This window comes from Trachemys scripta, chromosome 11, assembly GCF_013100865.1.
Source record: "Trachemys scripta elegans isolate TJP31775 chromosome 11, CAS_Tse_1.0, whole genome shotgun sequence".
In the NCBI taxonomy this organism is placed as follows: Eukaryota; Metazoa; Chordata; order Testudines; family Emydidae; genus Trachemys; species Trachemys scripta.
Window position 1 is genome coordinate 61,057,928 of NC_048308.1, and position 13,576 is coordinate 61,071,503.

Sequence of the window (13,576 nt, forward strand, 5' to 3'; positions counted from 1 at the left end):
CCCAAAGATCTTCCTTTAATGTGAATTCTATTCAGTATTAAGCATGCCTTGTTATAAAACTTGGCTTGTGGTGCTAAACAGACATGCCTGACTTAATGTTCCCCTTGCCTTTTTCAGATGAAGCAGATGGAGGAGATGCACAAAAGAAGCAGCTAGCAAATCCTCATGTGGAACTTCGTGAGTAGGAAATAATTTGGGGCTCTTAATTGAGAATCCCATGGTGGCACACTGCCCTCTTCACAAAACACAGCACTACCTCCCTAATAAAACTTGGAGTTGATGAGTTGACAGTTCAACTTGGGTAGGAAAATGTCAGGTTGCAGTGCAATGGCATTCTTACTGACAAGTCCAAGTGTTAATTACAAAAACAGCCCTACAAAGTCTAAATTACCATCACATCTTGTTTTGAAGCGCTATCCATTGGGCTGTAACATGGGCTAATTTTGTGGCAGTATTTAAAATAAAAACAAACCACTCTTTTTTAATTACTGCTTAGCCAGCTTTCTACGCTCTTAAAGCATAGGGGTGGATAAGAGAGTAACTGTAACTTAAAAATAACTTTTGTAGTGAGGGCAAGGGATCTTAAAAGCTCTTGAAAAATATTACTGACAGGCCATCTCTCTTGGGAAAACAAGCCTTGCATTTTCTAATTAATGAAGGACCTTCTCCCTCCATGTCTCTCTGCAGAGTTTTCAGATGCTAATGCCAAATTCTATTGCCGGATTTATTATGCCGGGGAATTCCATAAGATGCGTGATGTGATACTCGGGAGCCATGAGGAGGACTTCATCCGCTCCCTGTCTCACTCTCTGCCCTGGCAGGCCCGTGGAGGCAAGTCAGGAGCTGCGTTCTATGTGACGGAAGGTAAAACTGGTTTGCTTATTTCTTCCCCTTTCATAGTGAAAATCTTCTTAACCATTTCTTGTGGGAGGGGTGTTTTCTGTACCTTTAGTGCGGCACTTGGGGGAGGGGCGAGGGGGGGGTTGGGGTTGGAGAACTAAACTGAAAACCCCAAAGCACAACTGGAGGACAAGCTTTCATAAAGCACACACTGAAAATGCCAACAGTACCCACTCTTCAGCAGTGCTGAAAATAGCTGGCCAAGGAGGTTAAGTATAAAACTCCTATTTTCTCACGCCTTCAAGGGATGCCAATTTTTAATATAATTGAATGATTACAGTTTTCTTTCAATCTTTCTGGCTTTCACGGTTAAGGCAAACCAGACTTTTTTTTTAATTCCTTCAAATGAGCCAACACCTAGAACTGTAAAGTCTATGGACACAACTTTCTGCTGCTAAGGTTTAAAGAGAAAATTACAGTTTATAAGGTACACAGTTGAAGTTAGATTCTTGAAGGGTTGGGCGGGGGGTGTGTGTGTGTGTCTCTATGTATATTTACAGTAAATGTTGTTTTCCTACATCTGGAATTACATAGCCTTTCTCTAATGTTGAAACAGATGACAGATTCATTTTGAAGCAGATGCCCCGTCTGGAGGTCCAGTCCTTCCTTGACTTTGCCCCACACTACTTCACTTACATCACTAATGCTGTTCAGCAGAAGGTAGGAGCTTGTATAGCCTGGTGTTTGGAACTTGGCTTTTATTTAAATAGTTAATTGTTTTCAGGCCAGTCATATTAAAATGAGGGGGACTAACAGCAGGGCCGGCTCCAGCGTTTTTGCTGCTCCAAGCGGCGGGAAAACAAACAAACAAAAAAAGCCGCGATCGGTCGCCATTCCACGTCCGCTCTACCACCGCCGCTTTGTTCTTCGGTGGCAATTCGGCGGCAGGTCCTTCCCTCTGAGAGGGACTGAGGGACCCACTGCTGAGTTGCCGCCGAAGAGCCATACGTGCCGCCTCTTTCTTTTGGCCGCCCCAGGCACCTGCTTGCTGTGCTGGTCCCTGGAGCCGGCCCTGACTAACAGATATGAAAGGTATAATGGGGAGTTGGGTATATATTGGCAGCCTGATAGAAAGAAAGTATGTGTTTTTAAATTTAAAATGCAGACATTTCGCCAAGACTTAAAAATCAAATGTATTGGGATGAAAAATGAAAGTTCTGGTGCACAGAAATGTAATGCTTACTACCATAACTTTTGGAATGTTATCACTCTGTTCTCTTGATCAGAAACCAACAGCACTGGCCAAAATACTTGGAGTGTATCGGATTGGATACAAGAACTCTCAGAACAACACTGAGAAAAAGCTGGATCTGCTTGTCATGGAAAACCTTTTCTATGGCAGAAAAATGGCTCAGGTGAGGAATAACTATGTGATGCATCGTTCTCTTCCAAAGTGCTTCTTCTGACACAGAGAGCTGCAGCAGGGCTGCCACTGATACTAATGGGGCATCTTCACTCTAAAGATGTTGACTCAGGCCTTGTCTACACTTATCTGGGGTTTGAAGCATGGCGATTGATGCATCAGTGGTCAATTTAGTAGGTCTAGTGAAGACTCGCTAAATTGACCGCAGATCTCTCGCCCATCGACTCCTGTACTTCACCTAAACAAGAACCGCAAGGGGAGTCGACAGGAGTGTGTCTCCAGTCAACCACGCGTAGTGTGGACCCCACGGTAAGTAGATCTCAGTACGTCCACTTCAGCTACGTTATTCACATAGCTGAAGTTGTGTAACTTGGATCGATCTCCCTCAGTAATGTAGACAAAGCATAAAAGTGTCATCTTCAAATGGCTTCTATTGCTATAGTTAAGATTGCAACCTTTTTTCCATTAGATGTCCTATATTTGTCCTTCCATCTCTGGGTATCCAGGATGGCTTGCCCTGAACTGCAAGGTTTACACTGAAGACTCAGAATTTTTTTTTGAATGTTAGAAGAAAATTAGCCAAAATCACACACAACTTAAAATTTTTTGACTTTGTCTTTTTAGATCAAAAAAGGCTTATTGCTGACCGTCTATCCTTACCAGGTGGTTAAATCTTGACCCTATGCCTAAACTACTATTTGAAGAAATGTGGTGGTGGTGGTTTAAGCATATTATAGTGTCTGCTGTATCTAATTCTAATGGTTTTAATGTATATGTGATCTGCTTGTCCTATGGTGGTTTGCTGCCTCAGAGACATTATATATTTGAGCTTAACTTCTTGCTAGACTGGTGGAGCACAGCTGTTTGGTAGCTGAAGGGACCAGGTTTCTAGGCCAGATCAACAGGTTTGTATGGCCTATCTTGTACTGTGTTTGCAGCAACCACAACTGGCTACAATTCTACAATTAATCCTCTGACCTTCCCAGCCACACCATGGCCTGTTGCATGTAAGATTCACCCTCTCCCGAATGTCTTCTCCTTACGTCTGACCTGTGGGGTTCCAAGTAAGCAGAATGCAAACATCAAAAAGTGGCAGCATTCGCTTTCTTTTATATTCAGTAGTTTTAGAAGAAAATATAATGTCAGGTCACCTTTAAAGTCCAAATCATAATACAATAAAATCTGTAAGCAGTGTACAGACATCTTCTTCAAGGCCCATTGATTAGTTACCACTCAATCCTATATATACAACTTGGGAGTAATTGATTTAAGGGTGAGATTTGACACTTCATGCTCTCCTAGTAAAACAATTTGTAGTCTTTGATACACTGGTCTCTAACAGAGTGGAAAGTGGGTAAAACAGACTTTCTTCCAATGAAACGAAGTGCTCTTGTCCTCCCCTGCCAGGTGTTTGACCTGAAGGGCTCCCTGCGGAACAGAAATGTGAAAACAGACACTGGGAAGGAAAGCTGCGATGTTGTCCTGCTAGATGAAAATCTCTTGAAGATGGTACGGGACAACCCTCTGTATATCCGCTCCCACTGCAAGGCTGTGCTGAGGGCTTCCATCCACAGCGATTCCCACTTTCTTTCCAGCCACCTCATCATTGACTATTCCCTGCTGGTTGGCCGTGATGATACTAGCAATGAGCTGGTGGTTGGGATCATTGGTATGTAATCTTTGCTCTTGCTCTTTCAAGTACTTAACTTTAACTTCATGGACTTTAGTATCAGAGGGGTAGCCGTGTTAGTCTGAATCTGTAAAAAGCAACAGAGGTTCCTGTGGCACCTTTTCCGCAGGGAGCCCTTGCGTCTGATGAAGTGGGCATTCACCCACGAAAGCTTATGCTCCAATACTTCTTTTAGTCTTAAAGGTGCCACAGGACCCTCTGTTGCTTTTTTCATGGACTTTGTGTTTCTTACCACCACCATACCATATCTGTGGTTATTTGTGACTTCTGCATCTTCCTTTGAATTAAGCTGTGTGTTGGGGGCGGGGCGGTTCACGGTGAACCTTTCTGAAGCCTCCCTTGGAGTCAAAGCCATATCTGTGGCTAATATATTTGAAGAATTATGTGGGCAAATGACCCCATTCAAACATTCACTGGATCCACCCAACTCAACAAAGGCACATGTCATGAGCACTTGCCTTTCACCTTGCTGAAGTAAGATCACACTGACTGTGAAAGCTTAAGGATTTCTCTCACTCCTTTCTTTCCAGCCTGCCTGTTTGCTTGTAACCCTAGCTGTCCAAATGCTAACATGCATGCTGAATACCTTTTGCAGTCATTTAAAGGAAAGTCAAGTTGGTGTCTAATTTGCATGCCTTGGAGTCAAAGTCCATGTTAAAATAGAGAGTGGATTGTTTATGCCACCTTACATACTTCTCCTCACTGCCTTTCCTGTCCAAGCTGAATGGCAATTTAAGTCCACTTACTTACAGAGACGGGCCTAGAAAAAATGCATAGGTTTGATTTAATTTTTTTTTTTTTTTTTTAAGACTAGAAGGGACCTTATGGTCAATGCAGGAACTCAGCCTAGATGTACAGGCTGTAGAATTTCACCTGTTCGTTCCTGTATCACACCTAATAATAACTTATGGTTGAACTAGAACACTCCTTAGACAGCCAATCTTGAATAAAAGGCTTGGCTGGTGAATCCACCACATTCCATATTTGAAACCCCTTAGAGGAAAATTGGTTTTCAAAATAAAGATGCCAACTCATCCCAAAGGATGTTTCCAAACTGAGGTCTCTCAAGATGGGAGCTAGGGAATCCTCTGTGCTTCCTATTGAGCTCTCAGAATGGCTTTCAGTGTTTAATAGTTGAAAGAACTGAAGCCAAAATTTCATGCTGTTAAAAGCAGTAGCCCCAAATGTTCCATGTACAGTAAATGTAATTCAGTACTTCCGTTAAGTGGTGGTGGTTTTGATTCTGCACAATTAACTAGACTGGCCAAAACTAAATGTTGTAGAGGGAGCAATCTCTTGCGTTAGCCTGGGAAGGATTTAGATGGCCTAGTTGGTCTCCATAACTGATTTCCAGGAATTTCTTACTTTCAAAAAGTTTTTGTTTTTAACTAAAGTTGGAAATTGCACAAACTTATGAGTCTTTTGGGAGAGCAAAGAGCGGGGAAAAAAACCTACCCATACTGGGATGTTTCCTAATTTATATAATGAAAACAGCGTGAAATTGTAGCTCTCCCTCTAAACGAAAAGCACTGATAAATATTTCACTACACCTCTACCCCGATATAACATGACCTGATATAACACGAATTCAGATATAACACGGTAAAGCTGCGCTCTGGGGGGCGGGGCTGTTTTACTGTGTTATATCCGGCAGTGGGGCTCGGGCAGAGATTTAAAGGGCCCAGGGTTCCCTGCAGCGGCTGAAGCCCGGGCCTCTTCAAATCACTGCTGGAGCCCTGTCGCCACTACCCCAGGGTAGCTCCCCCCCACGCTGCAGGGAGCCCCGGGCCCTTTAAATCACCATTGGAGCCCTGCCGCCGCTACCCCAATATAACACTGTTTCACCTATAACGCGGTAAGATTTTTTGGCTCCCGAGGCCTGCGTTATATCGGGGTAGAGGTGTATTTTGCATGTTCATTCCCACAGTCACTTAAGCAGTGTCAGCCAACTTTCTAAGTAGTGAATCTCTTCATATGATGAGGTAGCTCTGTACCAAGAGCATTGTAAGCAAACTTAGTGGAAAAATGGCCACTTCATCTGTTTCTCTTGTCTGCTAATGGCAGGATCTGTTGTTTTCCTATAATAACCACTACCTGCATTTGTTGGTTATTCGGGTAGCATTTTACATCAGATGATTAGGTGTTCCTGCATATATCCTGAAACAGATGGTGATAGTACAAAATTGTAGGCATTATGGAAGGCTTATTTGCCTCTGCTGGACGATGAATAAACATATCAGAGAAGTAAACCTATGGATCTCTGGCTACATGTCGCGCTGTTTCTCCATCACTTCCGCTGGTACCTGTCATACTAAGGTGACTTTGAATACATTCAAATTCAAGAGCTACAGAACTAACTCTGGTCCTAATACAATCTAAAGCTTTGCATCATTTATTCTTTTGCTTATAAATGGACATTTGTACAGTCTGCTCTTAACTTTTCAAGTGAAAATTGGTTTTAGTTCATCTATAATTTTACACACACACACACACACACACACACACACACACGCGCGCTCTCTAAAATTTATTTATTTATTTTCTGGAAATCACTTCTGTTTTTAACCTGAATCCCTCAGGGAAACATGCCTTGAGTATTGCTGGATTGAGTTGAGAAGAGAAAAATAATTCAGTATTCCCTGAAGAACCGATGGGAATAGTTTTTTATTCCTCTTGCATTCTACTCTTTGTGCTTACAAAGATGCCACTTTTATCCAAAAACAGGCTGCGTCAGTGTTCCCACCTCGTTTTGTTTTAAAAAGAGGCAAGGTCATTGCCATTTGAATAGCTACAGAAAGGGCTGATGCTAGGACCATCATTGTTTGCGTTTTGTTCAGTAAATTCTCTTCTGCCCCACTGTTTGTGCATAGCTCACCACAAAGCGTGGGCTATTGAAGGGGTTTCAGTAAATATTGGAAAATATTTGTGCAGTGAATGGAAAATCTGTAATCGGCAGGTCTCCGTGAAAGCAACAACATTCACTTAAAAATAACACTTTCCGTATATAATAATAAGCCTTGAATATAAGGCTGGGCAACTGCAATGAGTAAGTGCTAGGATGAAGACTAATTGATGTTGCTTACAGGGACTCTGTACAACATGTGGGAGAGCAATAAGAGAAGCAGGATCACCTAATGAAGAATTTTTTTTTTTAACGATGTTTTTCTCATAAGCCTGAGAAGCTGTATTGACTTTAGTTCATGTGCCAAGGAGAGAGGTTTGGAAGCAACCCTGGAACTTTCCTGCCCAAGCCATGCTGTCCTCCTTTCCTTTTGTTCAGGGTAACCTCTGGCATTCCCAGCCCTTCTTTCCATAAAGGAAAGTTGGGAGGTGCTCTGAAAGCCGCACCAGATGCTTTTTGTGGGCAAAAGAGACTTTAATAAAGGGTAATAATACTAACTTAAAATGAGTGAGTTGCTAGATCTTAAGCCATCTCTGGGCACCCTTGATCATAAACCACCTTATGAACTGTAGGACCAGTGTGGGGTGGCTCCTTGCACATGTAGGATTGGGGTCAGCTGGATGAAGGAAAGTTCATAACAAGGTGCTTGGAGCTCTCACTAATTTGAGTGAAGGCAAAGCATATCTGAGCAATATCTTTATGTACATAGTGAATAGCTGGTTTGTTCTCATCGCTGCTGAGCTATTTCCCCTGCCAGCGTGAGAGACCGCTGGTTAAGAATGTGAAATTGTTCTGTTAGCAGCAAATGCTTGCAACTTGAATTTCTTTGCCATATGCCAGGAATGTATTTCTAATTACCCAGAAATATCTCTTTGGAATATGAACTTCATGATGCGTCTTTCTGTATTTGTAATAGATTACATTCGCACCTTTACCTGGGACAAAAAGCTTGAAATGGTGGTGAAGTCAACAGGCATCCTGGGAGGACAAGGTGAGTCCAAGACACACCCAATATTATTTCTGATAACCCACTCTATTGGCACTGCTATTGACAGATTTCAGGCAATACTATTTTCTCTCCCCTTCACCCCCACCACTCTTTCTCTCGTACAAATTTATTGTTGCGACTCTTTCCTCTTCTCCTTCATTCCTAAGGCTGTGCACGGTGTAAGAGTCTTGTGTTCTCACAATGTATCTACATGGGTGTTAATTGGCCTATTACTTTTTGTAGGGCAGGGTCACCTACGTATCTCACTGCTCTCTTGTCTTAGAGTAACGCTATCTCCGTATTGTTGGGTTATTTGCAGAAGTCCCTAATCTTTTAAAAGCAGATTCAGAAATGCCCGTTTCTTGGTTTTGGGGAATGAAAACTCCCCTGCACCCCGTGTGCTCAGAAGATCTGATTCCTCTCTTCCGCCTGCGACCCTTCCTCCCGTATATCACAGCCACACTGCCTTCCCAAACCATGCTGAAGTGGCTCACGCTACTCGCTGTGATGTCAAAGTTCCCCTCAGCACAAGTGCTTGACCATGTGACTTTCTAGTATCATTACACCTGTGCTGGTTGTGGGGAGCTCAAAGGGGAAATGCTTACAAATGAACTGTCAACAGCTCGAGAGGAAGAATTGTCTTGTGGCTGAGGCACTTGGCTGGGACACGGGAGTCTGTGTTCAGTTCTCAGCTCTGCCCTGCCTGGTGTTGGACAAGTCACTTCACTTCTGTCTCCAAGCCCATCTGTAAAATGGGGCTACTACTTCCTTTGTCTTGTTTGCTGAGAGACTCTTACACTGTGTGTGTGGGTGCAGCAGTCTGTGCTATAGAGCCCCAAGGCTCTAGGTACTACTGTAATACAAACCTGATTTTTTTTCCTGTGTGAACTCTGGTCCATCTCAAACTGTGGCATTATTGTCTCTTTTAAACACTAGGTAAAATGCCAACTGTGGTCTCTCCAGAACTGTACCGGACCAGGTTTTGTGAAGCAATGGACAAGTATTTCCTGATGGTGCCAGATCATTGGACAGGGCTGGGTCTGAATTGCTGAGCTAAAGCACATGTTGTGGTGGACGGGGAAGCACAGTGAAAGAGAACATTTCCTGATAGAAGAGGACACAAACATCCTGGACTTTACGTTGCCGTTCAAGCTCCCTGCAGTAGGCAAAAGGATTGCAAACCTGCGTCTGCACAGGCCACATGCATCTGAAATGTAAAATCTTCATCTTACCTGCACTTCAGTTCCTGACCTGAGAGATTACAGATAAGGCTGGCAGATGCAAGCTATTGTAGGGATCAGAGTTGGAACATATTACTCAGAAGATTGAGAATGGGATGATTTATTAGCTCAGCCACAGAAAAGAGGACAGCATCCAATACAGATTTTTGTACATTGTCCCACATATCAGAGCACTGAAACCTGGTGCTGGCCAGTTTATGATGGAACACTTTGGAGAGAAATAGGTGAGCTCTGCAAGTATTACACAACTTGTACAGTGGCTAATGTGAGTTTGAATCTGTAGAGCGGATGTGTGTGATTTGCATCAGTGTCTAGTGTGATAGTGTAAGGGACATAGAAAGCTTTGAAATAAGCACCCTGGTCATGGAAAATCTAAGTCAATTCATATCCACAATGTTCATTACTATTGCAGTGGTCTGAAGCAGACCTTGTAAGAATCAGAGTGAATAACTTGTCCTGTTATGCACTTCACAAGTTCTGTTCTTACAGGCTTCTGTAAACAATATTTGTGTGTGTTGTAGCCAGCTATGACCATTACATTGTCCTTTTATTTGTACTTAACTTTTATGCAGCTAAGTTCATTGCAGTAAAGTGCAATTTGCCCTGCCTGTCATAAATTAGTTTTCAGCAGCCTCGCACAGAAATGGAGCAGTCGAACACTGAAAACAATAGGAACGTGAACCAGACATTCCCAAAGCCCCAGAAGCAAACTAATTAAACTACAGATCTCTCTTATCCCTTTCAAGGGAGACTTCTGTGCAAGAAGCACTGCCTTGTCTTGCATGATGAATCATGCTGCCTTAATGGTAGCTTCTTTTTTAATGATACTAACGTCCTTTGAAGATAAATTCCAATCATTGCATTTCATTCCCACAAAACTTTGACTATCACATTCCTTCAAAGTAAAAAGTCTTGCCAGCACAATATTTTTCTTACGTTCTTAAGATAAGATTCCACATCCAGACCTCAGTGACATTTCATACATATAAACCAGATTTGAAAACCCTTCTAAACAACATTTGCTTCTGCAGCATTGAAATGAATGTTCAGTTGTCTTGGTGCTTTTTGTGGAAACGGAATTAGGTGTTTTTGGTATGATGTGCAGGGATCTGTGGATCGCCACAACTTGAAAATAAGCACTTCTTTCATTTTTATTCATTTTACTTATTTTTTTGGTAGACGTGCCAAGAGTTTACTTATTTTAGCTTCAATACAATAAAGGCCAGTAAAATGAGGGTATTGTATGTATGTTAAAGGCAAGTTCCATTGTCCTTGGGACTTACCTTGTAGGACATAGGCAACAGGCAAAATTAAACGTGATGTCTGAGACGGCACAAGTCTTCAGGGCCATTATCTGCTATGATGGGTTGTCACTAATACTAGCTTCAGTGCAGTAACTGAGTCTTAACTATGCATTTCCCTCTACCCAACATTTCTCTTTCTAGGGTTATGGTAATTCATATACCCAAGCATGGGGGTTAGAGAGGGTGGATAGGGCAATTAAAAAATTTCAGCAGTGGTGACCTGATCCAGGTTGTTCGTATAAAAATGCAGCTTGGTGTTGAGCTGCTGTTAAGTGACGCTGCTGTAGCGTTCATGTCCTGTCAAGCAAAAAACTCCATTCGATTCTTACATTTGGTTGATCCTACTATAGAAAGAGGAAGGAGAGGAGTCTAACTTGGGTTTAAGCTGGAGAAGTCCCATTCGCTTTGTTCAGCGTGATTGTTAGTGTTTCTGAATCCGTTAATCATCAACTAGTTTGCAGTTGCAGTGCACGCCAAGGATGGCTGAAGGTGACAATACTGCATGTCTCCCTACAGCAGAATCCCATAAATCCAGTGAGTCAAGCACTGATGCCTGAGGTGCAGCTGTTGCATGTTTATGCATTTTTTTTTACCTCTAATGTTCTAACTTACATCAGAGTCATGCTTACCCGGATATATCTGGCTTTCAGTGGGGTTGTGCTTTTTGCCCAGTTTGACAATTAAGTTGGCTTTGTACAAGGTCAAGTGACTTACCCAGTATCATGGAATTTACTGCTTTTAACTAAGAATGCAACTCAACCATGTTTTCATTCCTATTGTATGTAGATTTTTCTAGCTCTAGGAGGAAGCATCACTACACATCTTCCCCAAAAGAAAGAGCCCATGTTACTGACTTATATGGCTGCCCGAGGTCTATATTACAAGTTTTCACCTTTTATTTCACTCTTCTCCAGCTTCCCCAGAAAAGCTAATTTATACACTCTTCTCTAACCCACGCTGACAGCTCAATTGACACACTGTCAAGTGGATTTTATCAGCTGTGTGTTAGGAGTAACAGACCAAATCTGAACATGGGGAACATTCAGGTTTCTGCTCTCTGCTATAGTCCTTCCACTCCACAACATCCTCATTTTGATACAAAGAATAGTTACTCTGTAGAGTGATGTATGTTTTTTTTCCCTTTGCTGCTACTTAAGCTGATGGTTATTAGTAACTCTGCTAACCATGGTTCTGATGTAACATAGTCAGTACACCCCATCATTGGGATCAACAGACAGACTTTCAGCACTGCATGAAAAGAGACAGATGTAGACCTGCCTTTTTTTTTTATTAAGTGTGTCCTTTGGCCAGCTGATTTGCAGTACTACTACTTGAAACCTGAAAATGTCCCTTGAATTCAGGGCCAGATCCTCTGCGGGTACAAACTGGCATAGTTCTTCCGAGGTCAATGGAGTTATGCCAATTGACATTAGCTCAGGATCTCTCCTGTGACGTTGGTGGTTGCACTCAGGCAGTAAATTACTTGTCCTGGTCTGACTGAGGCTGATAACAAACAGTGCTGGCCTTGGAAAATAAAGGGGCACCGATATTCACTGTGATCTGGAAGGCTTTGCAGATTTGAAGTACTTGATGATCTTATTCAACTGGGGCAAAGTTCAAGAGACAACACTTACTGAAAGGCGCCGCAGCACATATATATTGTGCAAAAGGAAGGACATGTCAGCGACAGTAATGGAATTGGCAGCTCCTTAAGGGTGTTCTCCATTAGGATAAGAACTATCCTAGCATTTCACCTGCTACAAAACTGAGTTCCTCCAAAAGAAAGCAACAAGCAGTATTTTTGCGCACAAAAGACAGCGTTTCACATCTGGAAACTCCTGTCAGGCCTAAAACGAGGCCGGTGAGATGCTGGTGTCTGACTGTAGCTGAGCTAGATCAGGATCCCTGAAGTATTAACGCAGGGGACTATAACTCGCAGTATTATGGCTCTGGTTAGTGCAATGTTTTCTCTTAATTTTGTAACACGGGTGTATGTACATAGAGTAAATAATCAACTACAATTGCAATCATGAAGCAGCACTTTCTCAGATGCTGCATTAGCTGTTGTATAAATCTAGGAGTTTAGGCAAATGTGTTAATCTTGTCTAATTCAAGAAGTGACAACTCATTTTTGTGTTACAGTATCTGTATAGCACAACTTCTTTTAATTGCTTGGGACTTGGATTCTGCCACCCTTATTCACACGCAGTATCACCTTGCTATATAAGTAGCCCCATATGAGACCAATGGAGCTACGTGCATAGTAAGATGCTCCTCAGTGTGTCTAAAAGCATGGCAGAATGAGACCCTTAGTTACCAGAGATGAGATGAGCCACATTCAAAAGCACTCAATGTACCATAATATGTATATATTTCTATTGTACCTTGGTTCCAGCTGTGTTTTATATGACTGACATGTTAAACTATTTAAAAGTAACTGCCTTGACTACTTGGAAAACTGAATTGTATGTAGATAGCAGTCCCAATAAAGTAATTAAAATATACTTGCTACTCTTTACATTCTTTATGTGTGTTTGACAAGAATCTCATCAAATTATAGCCAATAAACGTTACGTGTCTACAGAGGCATTGGCATGATTTAGGCAAGATGGCTGAAAAACTTTTTTCCCCCACCCCTCCCAGCCAATAATTGGGTTAGTCCCTAAACCCAGGGTATGTCTGCACTGCAGTTGGGAGGTGTAAATGCAACATAGGGGCCCGCCCAGGACCCCAGGTACCTACTTGAGTGGCTGCCATACGTGCTATCCAGGCTTCCCTGCTCTTGAACTAGATTTGATCCAAAGCTAGATCAAAGCTAGCTGGGGTCTGTCTACACCTGCTGTAATCACACCTCCCAGCTGCAGTGTTGACATACCTTTAAGAGGTAAAAAGTTTTCATGGTCCCTCTTGGCGAAAGGAGAGGAAAATAATGAGAGCAGGCTGCTTGCTCAATGAGTTTTAATTTTGAGTGAGCACAGTAGTTTAACATCTAAATTAGAGCAAGGTTGTGTATGGCCCTTTCACATGTGAGCACTCACTCAAGCACTCCCATTGGAGTGAATGGGCTTGATAATCTGGCCCTTAATGTGCTACCATATTGGACACCAGGTTTAAGAATGAACTAGACTCCCCCGATTTTGGACAGGTGATGCTGTCAGTAGGCAGAATCCACCTCAGGAGAGTGAGCG

General features: G+C 42.4%; 1 protein-coding gene across 1 annotated transcript in view; it reads left to right on the top strand.

Moving 5' to 3' along the window:
* Positions 1-12,892, top strand: part of PIKFYVE (phosphoinositide kinase, FYVE-type zinc finger containing) — a 107,044-nt gene extending 94,152 nt beyond the window's left edge. The window contains exons 35-41 of the mRNA XM_034786067.1: positions 118-177; positions 688-864; positions 1,457-1,560; positions 2,127-2,255; positions 3,671-3,932; positions 7,772-7,846; positions 8,780-12,892. Of these exons, the coding sequence (XP_034641958.1) occupies positions 118-177; positions 688-864; positions 1,457-1,560; positions 2,127-2,255; positions 3,671-3,932; positions 7,772-7,846; positions 8,780-8,895 (923 nt within the window). The 3' untranslated portion in view covers positions 8,896-12,892. The remainder of the gene's footprint in view (positions 1-117; positions 178-687; positions 865-1,456; positions 1,561-2,126; positions 2,256-3,670; positions 3,933-7,771; positions 7,847-8,779) is intronic.
* The last annotated feature ends 684 nt before the right edge of the window (positions 12,893-13,576 follow it).